Source organism: Hirundo rustica, chromosome 12 (genome assembly GCF_015227805.2).
Source record: "Hirundo rustica isolate bHirRus1 chromosome 12, bHirRus1.pri.v3, whole genome shotgun sequence".
In the NCBI taxonomy this organism is placed as follows: Eukaryota; Metazoa; Chordata; class Aves; order Passeriformes; family Hirundinidae; genus Hirundo; species Hirundo rustica.
The window spans coordinates 7,814,708-7,833,560 of record NC_053461.1 but is presented as its reverse complement, the minus strand read 5'-3'; the positions used below and the strand labels follow the sequence as shown (position 1 = coordinate 7,833,560).

Below are 18,853 nucleotides of genomic sequence, written 5' to 3'. Positions count from 1 at the left end.
ATACATAACTACATATTAATTTTAATATGCAGCTTAACATATATTCTCCAAAATAAATATATAATATATAGCTTAGCATAATCATATCTTCAAGAATTGTTTGCCATATCTGCATCTCAACTGAGACAATTTAAACAATCGTGGAACAAAAGGTAAACAAAAAACCACCATGGAAATTAAAAAAAAAAAAAAAAAAAGAAGATTTTAAAAGAAATTGGAGTCTCCAATTAATTTAGCTAGTGGTAACAAAAAATATTGAGTTTTAAAGCTGACAGAAGTTCTCAGTATTGCAGAATTCACAATATTTCGGATTTTGAATACCTGAGTTAGTGAGAACCTGTCCCCAAGACACACAGGTTTCTGAGTTAGATGAATTCCATCAGGGAAGCAGAGAGCAGGGTAGCAAAACCAGTAATAGAAATGGTACTTTTTTAAATCCTGTGGAGGGAAAAAATTGTAAAATTAGATAATAAAGAGATATATCTGAGTCAATTATATAGTACTAATTAAAATTAATGGTTTGTGATTTTAACCATGGGAACCACAGGGATCTTTAACCTCACAAAGACTTTAGAAGATCACAAAAGTACCAAAAGATTTCCAGTCTCTGTATAGTTTTTATTCAAGATTTAAACAGACAATGTGTGCACAGTCCTTCAGGTTTTGTTAGCTGAGGCATTTAGTAAAACGTTCAGTTTATCAAAGATGAAGCAGCTGCTCTACTTCTACTGATATCTGCAAAGTCATCAGGTAATCTTCTACATTTGTGGAAAATAATATAAAAATATATTAATGCAGTGTTATTATTAATACAGAACACATTAATACTCCTAAAAAGGAACTATTTTGCTATTTCCACTACAAGCAGGAGACACAAATGATCTGTACTCACTGCAAATGTCAGCAGCAGGAACCTGTTCAAGAGCATTGGGTTCTCCAGAGCAGCTCCAGATTTGATTGATTCCCAGATCTGCCATGGGTTGTGGGGACAAGAAGGAAGAGAAAGGGTAGAGAAACACCAAGAGAACATGAGAACAGCTGCAAAAATCTGCAGTTCTTCCAGCTACCTTCAAATGCAAATTAACATTCCCTGTGATCTTTTCTAACTGAATTTATCCATTACTATCCGTGTTAAAAGCATTTTAAAGGTCAGACAACAGGGAATTACGAGCCACAAGAAGGCAAAAAATTCCTAGTCTGGAGTGACGATATGCATGAAAACTCAAAGCAATTAATGGAAGGAATCGAGGACTGGTCAAAGTAAAGCATCTTAAATTTGCCTTTCACCTCTCCCTGAGCCATGACATTAAATCAACTGGTGACAGTGCAGACAGAGCAGCTCCTTTGACCCATCTTTTTCTTACTTTATCTCAGGCTTCTCGCTGCTGTGGAGCTTCCCCATCTCTTTGTCACGCAGATAAACTACACTAATCTGAGATTTAAACCAGGCACTGCTGGTTTTTGGCTATGAAGACAAATGTTAAAAATGTATTCTACAGAATTCAAGTCCCTGGCAGCTCTGAGAGCACTGTAGAGCTTAAAATGCGATGGAGTTCTCCAAGTAGAATTAGTTCTCATTAATTAAATTAGGTTCTACTCCCTTGTAGAGAATAGTAAAAAGCAAACACCAAACTCTTCCTTCCAGAATAAGCTAAATCCTGAGGCTACTCACAACTGGAGTATCTCCAAATTTGGAGCAGCGTTAAAGCTCTTCAAGTGGAAGAAAGGATTTGTAAACATTTTGTGACTTGATTTTAAATCTTACCTCGTTTGCTTCCTTGTCCAGAAGAGATTTCTTATCGCAGGATTTGAAAGTCTCAAAAGTGTTGGTGTTATACAGCGTGCCAAAAGCAGGACAGCAACGTGCTGGTATTGAAGCATTCCTGAAAGAAACAGAAGGAAGACTCTGGGAATTAACACAGCCATCAGCAGCAGTATCTGCCTCATGGTGTAAACCTCAAACATCAAATGATGAGGAAACAGAATTAACACCTTCTCTAATGAAAGCATCTTTATGAACGTGGATTGATGGCACAATAACCAGTGCAAACACATCTCCATCGAGGCTCTTCAAAAATACATCTGCCATCTGCATTGTCTCCAAGCAGAGAGACACTGAATCAGGGATTGAAGCTTTTAAATTCTGCTCAAATAGAAGCTACCTGTGACAAATGGGATTTGCACTGAGAAAAACTGATTTAGGCTGAACTTAGATGTCAGTGTTGCACTCACATGAAGAGTTACTTAAAATCTGATGTTTAAAACACAAACCAAACCAGACAAAAGATTGAGCAGCTTCTATGGTTTGTAACATCATCAGCTGGAGAAGCTGGTGCCTGCAAACAGGTTTTGAGATAAATTAGGTAAAAACCCTACAATATTCCCTTAATTTACAGGTCAGATTGATTTCATTGCCTCTTTTAACACTTGTTCTCAAAACCTTATTCTTTTCCAGTCATAACAGATAAACACTTTGGAAGAGATCACAGTGTAACAACCAGGGACTGTAAAAACTATTTGAAGTCCTACTTAAAGCTATAAGGGAAGGGCTCAAATAACTGAAAAAGCCTCCCTAATGAATAAAGCTGAGGAAATGTGAAAAAAAAAAGGTATTTTATATAAACATACATGCAGAAAGTTAATGAATCTGAGAATTCAGAATATTTTAAATTCAACCAGAATGAGTTTTTTGTGACTCAAAGCAGTCTCTCCACTGTTATAAAGTTCATTAAAATATTACTTATTCTCATGTGGAGTTCCTCTAACATATCAATTTTAAGCCAGAAAAGGGTCTTCACACACAAATGAAGGTAAATTACAGCCTGTACTTACATATCAAAGGCACTAAACTCCAGTGTCAAGCGAGCTGGCAAACCCAAAGGATCACCTGGACAAAAAAGCAGCAACAAAGCTCCTTTTAAACTGAAATACGCCAGTTATTTCCCGTTGTTTATTGTGATGTAAATTACCCAGTGAAACTTTCAAAATTCACAGCCATGCTTCCCAGTGCTTCAGCAAAACATCCAAAATATGTCAAATTAGAGGAGAAACCCGAACCAGTAAAACAAATGAGCTTGTACAGACCATTGTAGTAGTAGCCCTTGATGACTTTGGGGGTCTCATCCAGGCGGTACTCGTTGAGTTTCCTCTGGGTCAGCTCGTGCCAGAACCCGGCATCCAGGGCACTGCTGAAGGGAGCAAACTGCAGCTTGGAGAGCGCGGCATGGCTGGGATCCCCGCTGGCTGCAGCCATGGCTCAGCTGCTGATGGGAGCCCTGGGAGAACACAGAAACCGCTGAGTCCATGGGAACGTGACACGGGATGGACACGGGACAGGGAGAGAACAGGGACACGGGACAGGGACCAAACAGGGACATGGCACCGGCCCTGTGTACTGACACAGGACAGGGAGAGAACAGGGACACGGGACAGGGACCAAACAGGGACATGGCACCGGCCCTGTGTACTGACACGGGACAGGGAGAGAACAGGGACACGGGACAGGGACTGAACAGGGACATAGTATGACAAGGGACTGACACAGGACAGGGAGTGACCAGGGACATGGGACTGACACGGGACCAGGACCAAACAGAGACATGGGACTGACACGGGACTGAACATGGACACAGGACTGACACAGGACAGGGAGTGAACAGGGACACGGGACTGACATGGGACTGAGACCAAACATGGAGACGGCACTGGCCCTGTGCACTGACACGGGACCAGGACAGAACATGGACACGGGACTGACACAGGAGACAGGAACCGAACATGGACATGGCACCAGCCCTGTGCACTGACACAGGACCCGGACCAAACACGGACACGGGATTGACATGGGGCTGGGACTGAACGTGGACACGGGACTGGGACCGAACATGGACATGGCACCAGCCCTGTACATTGACACGGGATCGGCCCTGCACAGCAACATGGGACCGACACAGGACCGGGATCGAACACTGACACGGGACCAGCCCCGCACAGCGACACGGCACCGGGACCGGGGCTGACACCGGCCCCGCACAGCGACACGGACCCGGCCGCTCGGCACGGGGCAGCCTCCGCCTCGTCCACGCGTGACTGCAGCCCCGGGAGCCGGCTGAGGGCCGGACACACCGACCGCGGGACCTGCAAGGGGCAGTGCGGGGACGGTGCCGGTGCTGTGACCCCCGGGGGCTGTGTCGGGGGCAGTAGCGGGGCTGGGGCAGCGCCGGTGGTGGTGCTCAGGGCTGACAGGATCCGCCCGCTCCACGCCCGCTCCAGCCCCCATCCATGTCCCGCTCCACGCCCTCTCCAGCCCCGCTCCACGCCCGCTCCAACCTCCATCCATGTCCCGCTCCACGCCCTCTCCAGCCCCGCTCCACGCCCGCTCCAGCCCCGCTCCTGCTTACCAGCTGCACCGCTGGCTCTGCACTTCCCGCATCTCCGGCCGGCGCACACCGGTGACGTCACCCACGGCGCTCAGGTGACAGCCGGGCGGCGTGGAGTGATTACGTAACGAGGGCCGTGGTGGGCAGGGCCCGAGGCGGGGTCGGTCTCGGTCCCGGGCTCGGTCCCGGGCTCGGTCCCGATCCCGATGCCGGTGGCGGTGCCGGTGCCAGTGCCGGTGCCGGTGGCGGTGCCGGTGCCCGCGCCCGCCCGCCCGCCCGCCCTCGATAGCATCCCTCGCAGCCACAGCCGCCGGCTCAGGCGCGTCCGTGCCCCGCAGCGCTTGGAGCTGTGCCCTGCTCCACCTTCCCCGGCACACAACAGAGCCGTCAGAAAATCTAATGGGAGTCATTTCAGATGGTGGGAAAAGGCCAAAACGTGCGCCTGCACTATTGCTTCCTCTCCTGCCTGCGGCATTTCCTGAAAATGTGGGGAAAAGCAGGATGAGGATCCTGGCACGATGGAGATCCCCTCCTGTCCCACCAGATGTCCCCACTGAGGCAGGGAACGCTCCCAAGGGAATTCTGTCCCCGCAAAACCAGGTCTGCTCCCGCCACACCTTCATCCCAGCACATCTCCAGGAAATCCCCAGACTCTCCTTATGTTCTCTGGAAGCTCCGTGTCCTCTGAGCTTTGGTTGTGAACTGAAAAACGCTGAAAACATTTTGCAGGAAACCATGCCTGAAATATTCTCTTGAGCCTTGGCCCCACGTTAGTGGGAGACTTCCCCATTTCTTACCCTGATTTGCTTTCCTCTGCTTCCCTCACATCCAGAGCCACTGGAATTGCCTGTTCAGTGAAATAAACGGAGAAATTTCCTTAGGTACATGCCATTTAAAATAGTCATCATCCCATTTTTCTGGTTTATTGTTGTCTAATAGCTATAAAACGCGGCTATCACAAATCCCTTGTCTTTGCTATTAACGCATTTACACAAAGGTCATTGGTAAAACGACTTGAGATAAAAAATATTCCAGCAGCTTTGTTTTCCTGGGTTTAGCTGTCTGAATGTTCTTTATTTTTACCAAATGTTTTTGTTGTTAGAGTCACCATCATTTTTAGACCAATTTTCAATGATCCTGCTGAGGTTTTCTTATGTACATTTTAAGGTCAGAAAAGGCAATTTGTGTGATCAAAAGGACAGATTTCTTGATAGCTCTCAGCAGCCCTTGGGTAAATTTGTTTTTCAGCACGAATAACTGCAGCTGACTTTTATTTCCTTGGGGATCATCTAATTTGGCCATCCATTTTGGCCAGAATTGCTGTTGCAAATCAGAATAGAAAAAAACCCCCAATTTATGGCTGTGAAGCTCAGCAATTGTTTGTGAAGGGTCAGGGCTTAGAGCATGTGTTTCAAAAGGTTCTGTTCTCTACTCCACAAAGTACTTGTGCAGGTGGTCCTCCTGCAGGAAAAAGTTGCCTGAGTTCTGCAATGAATTGTGCTCTCTCTCTCTGCATTTTGCCTTATTTCTCCTAGATTTAAGTTTCCTAATTGCAGTTTTTCCTGTGAGCAACTTGAAACCAAAGTCAATTAATCTCTGAACCTTGCATGATACACTGAAATGGACCGAATTTAAGTTTATTCCTTCAGTACATTTCCCCAATTTATTAAAATGCAGATATATTAGGGCTTAATTTAACATCGAGTCCTTTAAATACAATTAAGAAAGTGTTCAGGGGTGTGGGAAATTGATCAGCACAACAAAAGGGATGAGAGGACTTTCTTTTTAATTTGTAACATCAAAGCCAGCCCAGCTTTCAGTTGTGCTCCAACATCTTCTTGGTCTCTTTTTCCAACATCGAGTATTCCATTATTGTGTTTTTCTCCTGAAATATCTGACAGCAGGATTTATGAAAAGATAAACATATTTCATGTACAATCAACTATATTCTGCAAGTCCAGAAACAGCAGCACACCCTTCTGGAGCAGATGGTGTCAATACATTGAGCATGGAAACTCTTTTTGGGACATAAAAATTCTATTTTTCAGCAAAGTTAATGTACATGATAATATAAGCATGATATCAAAGAGATACAGTTGGATAAACACTAAAACTTGACATTTGATGAAAAGTTTGTGATTTGGAGGAAGATATAAATAAATAGGGGAGTTTATTTAAATGGTTGGAAGTTCTTTCTTTGACTGTGCAAAGTACCTCCACTTGCAAATCTCACTTCACAAGCAACATGTCTAATGGAGTAAGCTGAGAGAGAAAAATGTTTCTGGCCAATCACAGAAACATGATTTCTTCCTTTTCTGTAGCTCAATAATTTATAAAGACATCTATTTGTATCTCCATTTCTGTGATGGAAGTGGTGATCTCAAATGGTAAAAGGTTGACAGCAATGTAACAGTTCATACATTGACCTTGAGATTTTCAGATTCTTGATCTGAAGTTACTCTTAAAATGTGTTAAAACTATTAAATGCACATTTCCCACTTTTACTAACACTTCCTTATAGACTACAATTTGCCAAAGCCTTTTACTGTACCCATCCTTTGAAACTGGCACATTTTGGTTTGGTTAAACTCCTGAGCTGCACTTGAGCTCCAAAACCCCAGGCCAGCATCAATGAATGTGAAGGATCTTTTTAAAAGTTTTCTTGAAGTTGTGGTTACAGAGAGGATACAGGAATGGATTCAAGGTGGAGTTGATGTAGCCGAGCCATATGGTGACCCTGTGCAGTTCTGAGAGCTGCTCCTGGTCGTGGAACGTTATCACCAGAAACAACACGAAGTAGGGGATCCAGCAGAGCATGAAGACTGCCATGATGATCCCCAGCTGCTTGGCTGCCTTCCTCTCCCTGTTCCCGTGCCGGTGGATGCTCCTGGAATGGCTGTGCAGGGTGTGCCAGGTTTTCCTCAGGAACGTCAGTCCCCTGGAATCCCTGCGCTCCGGAGGACAGCAGGCTCCTTTAGGGCTGGCATTGCCCTGCTCTGCATGGGGGGCCACCTCAGTGAAGGTGTGGTCTGATGCCACGCTGGAGTCACTGTCCTGGCAGCCAGGCTGCTCCTTATTCCCAGGCTTTTTGGTGGCACACACCCCCTTCCTCCCTCCTCTACCCATGCCAGGCTCAGGCTTGGCTGTGCTGGGAGAGAAACAGCTCCACTTGGGGACCTTCCCATTACTCAGAGCCTTCGAAGCCTTGTCAGGATTGCTGAAATGAAGCTCTGCCTCCACTTTTTGGGGCTCTGGGGGGCTTTGCTTGTCCGTGCCAGGGGTGTTCTCACCTGAGATTTGCTTCTGGAGGAAAATACTTTTCTCATCCCTCATCTTAGCTTGATGCATGGTGGTTTTATCCATGGAAGGCCAATAAGATCCTTTGGGGAGCTCTCGGTGCTGGCAGTGGTTTCGAACCGCTCTGAAGATCTTGCAGTAGAACCACAGCATCAGCAGGGAGGGCAGGTAGAAGTTGAAGATGGCCGTCAGCACTTTAAACCAGGTGACATTGAAGAACTCCGTCTCGCACTTGTCTTCCTTCATCTTCCTTTGCCCGTTGTTGGCAAAAACGTGCCAGCCCAGGATGGGGACGACCCAGGTGAAGGAGAGCAGCCAGGCCCCCAGGATGAGGAGCGAGGCTCTCATTTTGGTGCGGTACTTGAGGTACCTCAGCGGCTGCTGCACCGAGCGGTACCGGTCGACGCACAGGACGAAGAGGTTGAAAATCGAGGCCGTGCTGGCCACGTAATCCATGGAGAGCCAGAACAAACAGGCTGCCAGCCCCAGGGGCCACCTGGGGCTCAGCAGGTCCACGATGTTCAGGGGCATCACGGCGGCGCCCACGATCAGATCCGCGATGGAGAGGCTCACGATGTATAAATTACCCACGGTCTGCAGCTTCTTCTCCGTTTTCACGGCGCACAGCACTAAAATGTTCATGACAATGGTGGTCAGAGAAATGCTTCCCAGGAGCAGGCCGAGGACAGCTGAGGGAGCGTTGCTGGAGTTCTCTGTTGTGTTGTTGGACATCTTTTTGCGGGCGCGCAGAGTGACAATCCCTGTGGACGTCCAGGCCTTGGACATTCAGTCATGGTTTGCGCTCCTGGATGAAAAGGTGTTGGGTTGCTTGGGGATTTTTATTTCCAGAGCTAGAGAAAAGAAAAAAAAAAAAGACCCATACTCAATCGCTGTAATAATAAGATAATAAGATAATAAAGCTAATTTGTGCCTCAGCTTAGCGCTTTTAGGGCTTAGCACTTAGTCCCTTTTACAGCTTTTCTAAATGACGAATTTTTACAACATTTTACATACAGGTAATCTGTGTTTTATGAAGCCCCACTTAGCAACCCCAAACAGTTTTCATAGAGCTTCATCTATTTCCGGCCCCAGAATCTGAAGAAGAAATTTGATTCTTCACAGTTTTAATTCATTATATCTCATTAAACAGCTGATCATGAACCATAACATAAACTCCAAATTGGCAAACCAATTTAAAATGTGGTAGTAAAAATCAATATTAACATATTTTATACTAAATATTGTGCTTATTTACAACCTTTATCTAACAGTTTGGGACTCCAGCAGTTGGCAGTCAGTGGGCAGTTATTCAAATTATAGGTAATGAGTAATCTCTTCCTACACAATTTAGGCTCACACAGATTTCAAACATTTAAAGATGCCAGACCTATTTGAGATCAAATACAAAATAATGAGATTTTTCAGGCTTAATAAGCATCTGCTTCCCAACTGCTAACTTCATGTATTGATCCACAGTGCAGAATTGATTAATAATGTTTTACATCTTGGAGCAAATGATCAATTGACCAAATTCTGCCTCCAGTCCATTGATAAAAATTGTCAGTGAGTGACACACATTTTGTGCCATTTCATAGCTTGTCTGAGTTTATGTTCTGGTAAATCTCTTAAAGCAATAAGGACGGAAATTGAGATTGTAAATGTATTTGCTCAAAGTATTTACACAACTAACATTGAGATATGCACGGGATTTCTCACCCTCATAACTCTAAACATGGCCGGAGCAATACAATGCAACAGATTGCTCAATGATCAGGATTTCCTATTGAAATTCAATGATGCAATACTTCATTTAACTTTATCTTTTTTATTCCAGTAATCAGGGTTTAAGCTCAAATGATTGATGCTTCCTTATGACAGGTCAAGTTCCTTCTTGCCTGGGCTTTTCTCACAGCTGGGTGTTGGGAGAGAAGCTGTGCCCGTTGTGCCGGCAGCATCCATAGGCAGAGGAATGAGGAGCACCCTGGGGCATGCTGTGATCCCAGATTCCTTCAGGCTCTGCCAAGACAATTCCTCTGGAGCAGCTGCTCACAGGTCACAGAGCCCTCAAGCATCTCCTGAGAACAAGGACAGAAATTATTCCATGAATTATGAGGACAGAAAATACTCCACGGATGTTGAGGACAGAAATTATTCCATGAATGCTGAGGACAGAAAATATTCCACGGATGTTGAGGACAGAAATTATTCCATGAATGCTGAGGACAGAAAATACTCCATGGATGTTAAACCAGCACATCTGGAAAGTGGTTACATACCAGTCTGTGTCTTTCTCTCCACCTCTTCAAGTGTTTTTAAGTTTAAGTGTACAGGGCACGGCCAAGGCAAGGGGCTCATTAAGAACTTGGCACGACTGATCTTCACCCTCACATATTTCTGTATGGTAAAATAAAGGGAGAAAAGGCAGCTTTGTTGAGTCTTCAGCTGGAAAAAATACCACCAAAGCTCCCTGGTGAGACAGCTGTCCTTGGGTGTATTTTTAATATAGGAGCTGCATTTGGGCTTGGACTGGATGGTCTGCAGAGATCCTTCCAACTCTAACAATTCTTTGGTTCTGTGGATAAAACAGCAGAATGCAGTAAATGGTGTTCACTGCTTCCCAAGGATAAAACAGCAGAATGCAGTAAATGGTGTTCACTGCTTCCCAAACTTTCTCCTTTGCACTGCTGTGGTTGGATAAGGCAGAATTTAGGGAGCAACTTGCAGAATTGACCTGGGGTACCCTTGCTCCAAAGAAGGTTAATGTGCCCTTTCTTCAGGAACTACTGATGTAATTCCTTATCTCTAACTCAGTTGCCAGTAGAGGAAAGTAGTAATAATGAATAAATGGGGTTTAATGTTTGCACAGTTTACACTGAAACAAAGTTCACTAAGAACAGATTGAAAAAAAAAACCACCCCCCCCCCAAAAACAAAAAACAAAAAAAACCCCCAAACCAACCAACAAACAAACAAAACACAACCCAAACTAACAAACAAAACAACAACAACAAAAAACACCCCCCCCCCCCCCAAAAAAAAAAAAAGAAAAAACCACCAGCCCAAAACTTTGGATTGCTTTGTGGAAATTCTAAACTCTGACCTCACCGTGAAATGCCTCTTTAATTTTTGCTGTCTGTGAAGAGCTTTTTCTACAGGGAGGCTCAGTAATCATGATTTGTTATTGTATTCCATTTCCAAGGAACAAGAATCTGCTGGGAGATGCTAAGTGGATGCCTGGGTGCCTCATTAGTGCAGGTGCAATCTATTAAGCCCTGACTGAGTGGGAGTAAGTTTCTAGAAACTGACACATCCCTTGCTGATAGATTTTTAAGAAATTACAGCTCCGAAGAGCAAAATTCTTGTTCATCAGACTAAATTAAGGGCAGAAAGTGAGATTTTAATTCAGATGGCTTTTGCTCATTCTGTTGTACTTCAGAGACTTAATTATTTCTAATGATTTCTTTTCCCCCTTAAATTATTCTTAAGTTGTTGAAAGTATTAACATGTTAGAAGTTTGATTAATTTCCCTCTCAAAAACTCATTCATTTCACTGTAAGGGAACAATCCCTATTCAATACCTGCAAATACTCAAGGAATGTTTTTGATAAAAAATAAATGAAAAAACCTGGTAAACCTGCATGTTGTCCCCTCTCAAATGACAATTTGCCTCAGTCCAGCCAGGACGGTTTGGAAGTGTAGCTTCAGGATCCTTAGTGCAGCATAACCAGCTACTTAATTAAACAATTTTCTACACACCACTGTATTTACTTCCTTTTTTTTTTTTTTTTTTTTTTTTGTTCTGGGTAAATTTATAATTTTAAGTTTCAGCCTTAACCGGAAATTATCAGGAGATAGATACAGAAATTTTTTGACTCTGGCTGGCATTTTTTAACAACTCTCTTTAACACTTGGCCTATATTCCATGAATATTAAAAAGGGCTAACAGAAGATGGACACACTCCAAAGAATGTTTTGGCCTTCCAAATGTAAGCTCAGACTTCCATGAAACTCCCAGTAGCTCCATTTTTTTAGTTTAAGTTTTTCTAAATGTCAGTTTTTCCATGACAAAATCCAGTCTTGTTTTTCTGATGGCGTTTCCCAAGTATGGATTATTCTTGCCAAGAGATTGGAGGAAAAACTCATCTTATCTAGAATCCCAGTGCTTCCAGATATGGTATTAATTTTCCCTGCTAGTCTAAACATCATCAATATCAACTAATTGATCATCAATGTCATCTCTTAGCAAAACAGCATTTAAATGTCATTTTCTTTAAGTGCTGCCTTACATTCATTACTCCATTACTTGTGCGTAAAAAGAGAATTTGCTGTAGGTGTCACACCTGTGAGATCACTGCTGCAACAGAAAAAAAGTCCATTGTGCTGTGATGCAGTAAATAAACTCTGAGGTGTAAAATCCCTTATAAACAAAGGGGAATTTCCTTTAAAGCTGAGCAGCTGCAGTGGTGCCTTTCTGTTCTGGGTTTGGAACCCATTATCCCAACTAGGTCTAACAGGACATCTTTCCTATAAGGACAGCAAAAAAAACCCTTGATTTTTTTGGACTCCACCGTGTGCTACTCCTGGCACCTGTAAAACTTGGTGGGGTTAATCACTCTGCATCAGAAATACAATTAACTTTTAAAATTGTGACTTACCCTGTCATTCAAACATTGAGATCTTGGGAAATCACTACTCAACGAAAGTGAAAAACAACATATGTGACTGAGAGTTGGGAGTTCTTTCAGTGGTGGGGTTGATCACTGTGAAAACTCTTTGGGGATTTACTTGAATTCAGCTCAAGTGAGCTTTCAGCGCTTTGGAACTGTAAGAAAACCATCCCAAAAATGCACAGATTTAAAAATCCTAGTGAGTGTGGGGAGGCACTGTCTCCTTGTACTGGGAATAAAAGTAAACCTTGTTACTGAGAGATTTTTTATTTTTTTTCATCTTTAATTTGGAACCCATATTTTCAGTCTCTTCAAACACCTGAATTTACTGTTGTTTTTTGATGAGTTACTTCATATTTCAGCAATAACTCATTGAAAATACAGAGCTTTTAATTTATAGAAATGCACATCTGACTTAAACAAGCTCCCTTTAAAAAAAAAAAAAAAAAAAAAAATCCAGGCAGCTTTAATGTTTTGGTTTTTTTTTTTTTCTTGGATGAAGCAGATGGCAAAGGGGCGCAGGGTTCTCTTACAGTGAGAGAGCCTGGTGCCTTGCAAGTAAAAACTTTAAAAACATCCAAGAATTCCAATTCCTCTCCATCATTCCTGTCTGTAAAGGAAAGCTGCATCAAGAACGGGATAAGGTTTAGGGTAAATTATGTCCCTGCTATAGTGTCACCCCCCTCAGGATGTGCTGTATGAAAATAATGCATTTACGATTTTTCCTCGTAAGAGCACCACTGTTTTCAGAAGGGGGTGAGGCTTTAAGTTCTTTCTCTTCCTCTTTCTTCAGCCAAGCCACTGTTCTCCCTGGACGAGGAACCAGCCCCTCCCTGCCCGTTTTTCCCAGCCGTGTACCCTTCCCTTCCCTCACCAGAGAGACGCTTGAAACAAGGGCATAAATGTTTTGCGGGCAGACAGGAACTCCCTGGAACCATCTTAATTCAAGTGTGGCCGTTAAGCTCAGTGGAGAATCAGGACTTTGTCCATCCGTTTCCCTTCCCTTGCCTTCATTTCCATCTGAACATCCCCTCCGTGCTCTGGCCCTTGCTGGCCGGACCCGCAGCGACTCCTCTCGCTCCAGGGGCAGGGGGCAAACCTGGGAACCTCTGGAGCTGCTGGATCTGCAGCTTGGACCAGCGTGCTCCGGGGAGGAGAGCTGGCTGAGCTTCCTGCGGGGTATTGATGCACTTTTGAGGATTTTTCTTCAGCTTTGTTTGCCCCTGCAGGAGACCCTCTGCTCCGCGCTCCCCTCTGCTGCTCTGGCCTGGGATGCGCCGGGTAAGGAGCGGCCAAAATCTGCCGAGGGCTCCCAGTTTATGCTGAGGGGGAGCCATCAGAAGCGGAGTGTGTTTTTTGGCGAGTTGTGTGTGCTGCTCCAGTTCGCTTTTCTCCCCGCTCCTCTCGCTGCGCTCGGGTATCGCCGCAGCCTCCGCCGGGACGGGCGAGCTCCGAGGTACCGCCCGCGCTCCCCCAGCTCCAATCCCTCCAACCCCTCCAACACCTCAATCCCCTCCAACTCCTCCAACACCTCCAACCCCTTCAACCCCTCCAACCCCTCAAATCCCTCCAATTCCTCCAATCCCTCAACCCCTCCAATCCCTCCAGTTTCCCCTCGCCCCTGCTCCCTCCTCCCTCTCCCCGCCGTTCACTCACCAAAGCGAGGAGGAGAGCGAGGAGCGGCTGCGGCAGCTCGGGCAGTGGGACCGAGCCGGGCGGAGCCGGGCGGAGCCGCTCCTCCTGCCCCGGGGCTGGGATGGACACGGCGGAGGCGCAGGGCTGGGCCGCGGTGGAGGCGGAGGATGCGATGGGATGGATGCGATGGGATGGATGCGATGGGATGCGATGGGATGAGATGAGATGAGATGTGGTGGGAGGCAGTGGGATGGGATGCGATGGGAGGAGGTGAATGAGATGGAATGCGATGGGATGCGATGGGAGGAGGTGGCTGCGATGGGATGCCTGGCCCCGTCCCGCCCCGGGGCTCCGGGACGCTGCAGAGGGATGCTCCCCTCTCTCCGGGGGCTCTGGCTCTGCCCTCCCCGCCCGCCGGAGAGCTCCGGGTGTGGCTGCGAACCTGTGGGAATCTGAGCTGGCTGCAGCGGGGAGGGGACGGGGGGGGTTCACCCGAGGTAACCCCAGGAGTCTGCGGAGGATCAGACACCGCATCCTGGTCTGGGATCATCCCAGCCCTCATCAGTCACAGCGCTGTCGGTCTGATGACCACCACTGGGGCTGAAGTAGCGGTGCCTGGAGTTTCTTTTAGAGGAGCTGCCTTACTCAACGACTTTGAGACCTGGAAAATCCCAAATGTCTACCACGTTATTGCATATTTAGCTAAACGGATGTTTTTGTGATTCACGTAGGTGCGGTATGTCTGCTCTGTGTTTAACATGCACACAGGGTTTGGGGGAATTTTTTTTTTGCCACTAACTTGCCTGTTTTCATTCCTTTCTTCAGGGTCATGCATATATTCCCCTCCTTTAAAAAAAAAAAAAAAAAAAAAAAAAAGGTTTAGAAATATGTTGCACAAAAGTCTCCACGGATTCAAAGGGGTAATTTTGTTGTGTAAAGTCACAAAGAGTCTGTGCAATGATGTTTTTGCAAGCAGCATTGTTGGGCACTTGATAACTTCATTGTTTGTGAAACTGGTGGAGAGGAATTGTAAACTTTGCCCAATTCCTCTCCACCATGAGCAAACAGGGAAAATACAGGATATCCCCGTGTTCCTGCCCTCAGTCTAAGATGATAATATCCATTGCCATCAAGGGCAACTCTCAGCGAACTGTTACATCCAGTAACTCCTTTTCCGATGATACTAAGGCAATCCTTCTGCTCCTGAGTTGTTCCCTGTGCCACTGCAATTACTATAAACCCGGTTTGTAAGGAGATGTTAGCTTGGGTGTCTCTGGGTGTCACAGCAGGGGCCAAGCTCTGAGAAATACAAGAGGCAACAGGCAGGAAGTGATGCCCAGGAAATTCCACCTGCACAGGAGGCAGAACTTTTTCCCTGGGCAGTGACCAAGCACTGAAGAGATTGTCCAGAGAGGGTGTGTGTGGAGCGTCCCTCCCTGGAGATATTCCAGAGCTGTGTGATCACAATCCCGTCTGTGTGCCCTGGGACAGTCCCAGGTGGCACCAGCTGAGCCCCATCCTGGGATTCCGTGCTGAGAGGTTTCACCCTGGAAAATGGTTCTGCAAGAGAGGAATGCCTTTTCTGGCTCGTGCCTGTTACACAGGGCTTGAAGCACGACTTGTGTGCTCCCAGTCCCTCTGCCCACTCAGTGACGTTTAACTTCACTTCTGCAGCAGTTTCCTGCTCAGCCTCCTTTGCTGTTTGACCTTTGTGCTGAGTGCAGACAGGTTTGAGGTAGCACACTGTAAATCAGGGATGTTTATAACTTTCCCTGTAACACTGATTTGCAACTGCTCAGTGTGTTTATTCTCCTTTGGACCTCTTCCATCCAGACAATGCTTTCTGCAAGCACAACCAGAGATGGAGGCCTTAACCCCATGCTGAAGAGTTGCTGTGAGATGTTCCTGTCTCCCAGCAAACGTGGTTGTTCCAAACTAATTCCTTTAGAATGGCAGGGCCTTTGTGCTGCTGAAGGTACAACTGGAATTTGCATTTATAGAGAAAAGACCAAAGCAAATCACAGAATGCCAGGGTGGGTCAGGCTGGGAGGCACCACAGGGGCTCAGCTGGTGCCACCTCCCTGCTCCAGCAGGGCCATCCCGGGGCACATGGATGGAATTGTCCACACAGCTCTGGAATATCCCCATGGAGGAGAGCCCACAGCCCCTCTGGTCTCTGTTCAGGGCTGGGCAGAGGGACAGGATCGCTCCAGATGTGCCCCCAGGGCACAGTAGAGGGACAAGATCACTCCAGATGTGCCTCACAGACTGGGCAGAGGGACAAGATCACTCCAGATGTGCCCCCAGGGCTGGGCAGAGGGACAGGATCGCTCCAGGTGTGCCCCCAGGGCTGGGCAGAGGAACAGGATCGCTCCAGATGTGCCCCCAGGGCACAGCAGAGGAACAGGATCGCTCCAGATGTGCCCCCAGGGCTGGGCAGAGGGACAGGATCGCTCCAGATGTGCCCCCAGGGCTGGGCAGAGGGACAGGATCGCTCCAGATGTGCCCCCAGGGCTGAGCAGAGGGACAGGATCGCTCCAGATGTGCCCCCAGGGCTGGGCAGAGGGACAGGATCGCTCCAGATGTGCCCCCAGGGCTGGGCAGAGGGACAGGATCGCTCCAGATGTGCCCCCAGGGCTGGGCAGAGGGACAGGATCGCTCCAGATGTGCCCCCAGGGCTGGGCAGAGGGGCAGGGTCACAGGGAGGAGCTTGGGGATTGTGCCTCTCTTGTCTCACTACCAGAGTTCTGGATTTATTTTGAAATTGTAACTCATACTGCCAGGCAAAGCTACAAAAGCTGCCATAACATGTGAACGAGCTCACAGAGGCTTATAAATCAGAATTTCACAAAATACTCGTTCAAATTTCACAGGCTTTTCAAGCTCCCTCTTAAAAACTTCCAGCCCCAACTACTTTTGCTGGAGGATTCTGAAGAGATTCTGTTTCAAACAAGCTCTGATGGAATTTCAAACAAAGCAAATTAATTCTGGTTTGGGACATGGAGCCCTCTTGATTTATGCCACCATTACTTTTTATTTGGGAAAACTGAGCAACAGGCTAATAATAGTACAAATGTTTGAGTGTTTGTCAGGGGTTTTTATAAACATTGTTTAGATGTTCATTAAGCGTCTGCATGCGCACTATTCTTGCTTTTAAGTCTGCATATTAAGAGTACTGCAAGCAATTATTAAAGTGGATTTTTGATTTAATTTGCAGTTTCTTCTTAATAAAAAATAAACAATAAACAAATATTAAATAATAAATTAATCCATCCATGCAGAAGAGTAAATCTTTGTGAAGTCTTTTTGGTGTGCATTATACCAAAAGTAGCAATATGTGATAGCTCAAATACCTGCTGGGGTTGTTTTTCTGTATCTTCTTCTATGGATTCTTTTGGATGCAGGCAACCTTCTGTTGCCAGCATATATTTGAAATATCTGTGATCTTTATATCTTTAATGATATTAAGTTACTGTGCACAACTTGCCAATTTGGGAGACTACTTAATGTCATTAAAATCACTTAGCAAATTTTTTTTTTCTGATTGGAGATCTGCCTATTGAATTGTCTTTATTCCCCCCCTCTATCTTTTGGTTGTCTCTCTTTTTATAATTACTATAACATTTATTTAATATTTATTTTTATATATTTATATTTATTATTAATATGTAATATGCAATATAATATATATATAATAGATATTATGATCTAGTATATTATTAATATAACTCATATTATATTATATTACATGATATGATATGATTGATATTATATTTTAAATTTAGATTTGTGTGGCCATTCCTGACACAGCACAATAAATGTGAAGCTGTGCACCTATAGATTCTGAAACTGGAAAATGAAGCCCACTGTTCTTAGTCTCAAATTAAACCTCTGCAAAGCAAAAGCTGAGGTGCAAAACCTTAAGAACATCCTAAGCATTCATTGGAAAGGAATTCATTCATTCATTCATTCATTCATTCATTCATTCATTCATTCTGCATTCATTCATTCATGGAGCTGGAGAAGGAGGCAGGTGGGTCCCAGCCACGTTTGTGCATTTATAAATGTTTTTATAAATTAATTTATAAATTAATTTATAAATTAATTAATAAACGAATATACAATGGGCTCACCCATATCCCCTTTCCCTCAGGTCAAGGCTGCAGGAAAATGAAACAGGCATGTTGAATTTGGTATACTCCATGACCAGGAGTCCTGGATTGAGGTTTGAACTCTGGCTCCACATTTGGTATTGACTTTGGCCAACCTCTGTGCTGGCTCTTCATCTGTTGGGTGTTATTTTTGTCCTTAGGGGAGTTGCTTTGTTATCAATGGATCCGTGGCATTGCTAGAGAAACGTGAAATATTTAGTACAGGCAAATTATCTGGTGCTGCCTTCAATATAAATCAATAAATAGAGGTATAATGGATATTATGGTATCTTTGCTAATCAAGTCTCCAATTTTTTGTTTGTTTGTTTGTTTTTAATGTGTTTTTGGTTGGTTGGTGGGTTGGTTGGTTTTTTGGACAGTCTGGTGGGTGCTTTGTTTGGACAGTGCTGGGTTCTGAGGAATGGAGCTCTGGGATGGACATACCAAATTCTCATTATAGTTTCAACGTGCCAGGTGCCTCTGGGAAATCTGCTTAAGTGTAGTTGAATGCCCAACCTGCCCATTTAAGTGGTCAATTTTTCAGCCACAGATCAAGCACATTCACATGGAAAAGTTAACTCCAAGTTCCTGGGAATATTAGCAGAATTTACACTCTTAGAGATTTACGTTATGGTAAAATTTCTCTAGAAATCTCAAAATAGTCATCTTCAGAAAACACTGGGGAAAGTGGCTTCTGGCACTGAAATTGCCTGATTTTTGTCTTG

General features: G+C 45.1%; 2 protein-coding genes across 10 annotated transcripts in view; both read right to left on the bottom strand.

Annotated features, from left to right (window-relative positions):
* ATG7 (autophagy related 7) overlaps window positions 1–4,480 on the bottom strand; it is a 75,163-nt gene extending 70,683 nt beyond the window's left edge. For 2 of the 3 annotated variants that reach the window (XM_040076259.2, XM_040076261.2), the window contains exons 1-6: window positions 4,401–4,480; window positions 3,085–3,275; window positions 2,833–2,887; window positions 1,766–1,883; window positions 893–970; window positions 322–438 (exon numbers count right to left, since the gene is read on the bottom strand). In XM_040076259.2, the coding sequence (XP_039932193.1) occupies window positions 322–438; window positions 893–970; window positions 1,766–1,883; window positions 2,833–2,887; window positions 3,085–3,253 (537 nt within the window). In that variant the 5' untranslated portion in view covers window positions 3,254–3,275; window positions 4,401–4,480. Of the gene's footprint in view, window positions 1–321; window positions 439–892; window positions 971–1,765; window positions 1,884–2,832; window positions 2,888–3,084; window positions 3,276–4,329; window positions 4,364–4,400 lie in introns of those variants that run through there. The other variant, XM_040076260.2, reaches the window with a different exon arrangement.
* A 1,065-nt stretch (window positions 4,481–5,545) lies between these two features.
* On the bottom strand, window positions 5,546–14,100 carry HRH1 (histamine receptor H1). Of its 7 annotated transcripts, none has more exons than XM_040076295.1 (4): window positions 12,331–12,378; window positions 9,953–10,248; window positions 9,393–9,751; window positions 5,552–8,527 (listed from the first exon to the last, which is right to left on the bottom strand). In XM_040076295.1, exon 4 carries the CDS (start codon window positions 8,460–8,462, stop codon window positions 7,008–7,010), a length of 1,455 nt encoding a protein of 484 aa, XP_039932229.1. In that variant the 5' UTR covers window positions 8,463–8,527; window positions 9,393–9,751; window positions 9,953–10,248; window positions 12,331–12,378; the 3' UTR covers window positions 5,552–7,007. The 7 variants fall into 7 exon arrangements, with proteins under 7 accessions (XP_039932232.1, XP_039932229.1, XP_039932227.1 ...); XM_040076293.1 differs by lacking the exon at window positions 12,331–12,378 and adding an exon at window positions 10,781–10,861 and having other exon boundaries at window positions 9,953–10,070; XM_040076294.1 differs by lacking the exon at window positions 12,331–12,378 and adding an exon at window positions 10,781–10,861 and having other exon boundaries at window positions 9,572–9,751; window positions 9,953–10,070.
* Window positions 14,101–18,853: the final 4,753 nt, after the last annotated feature.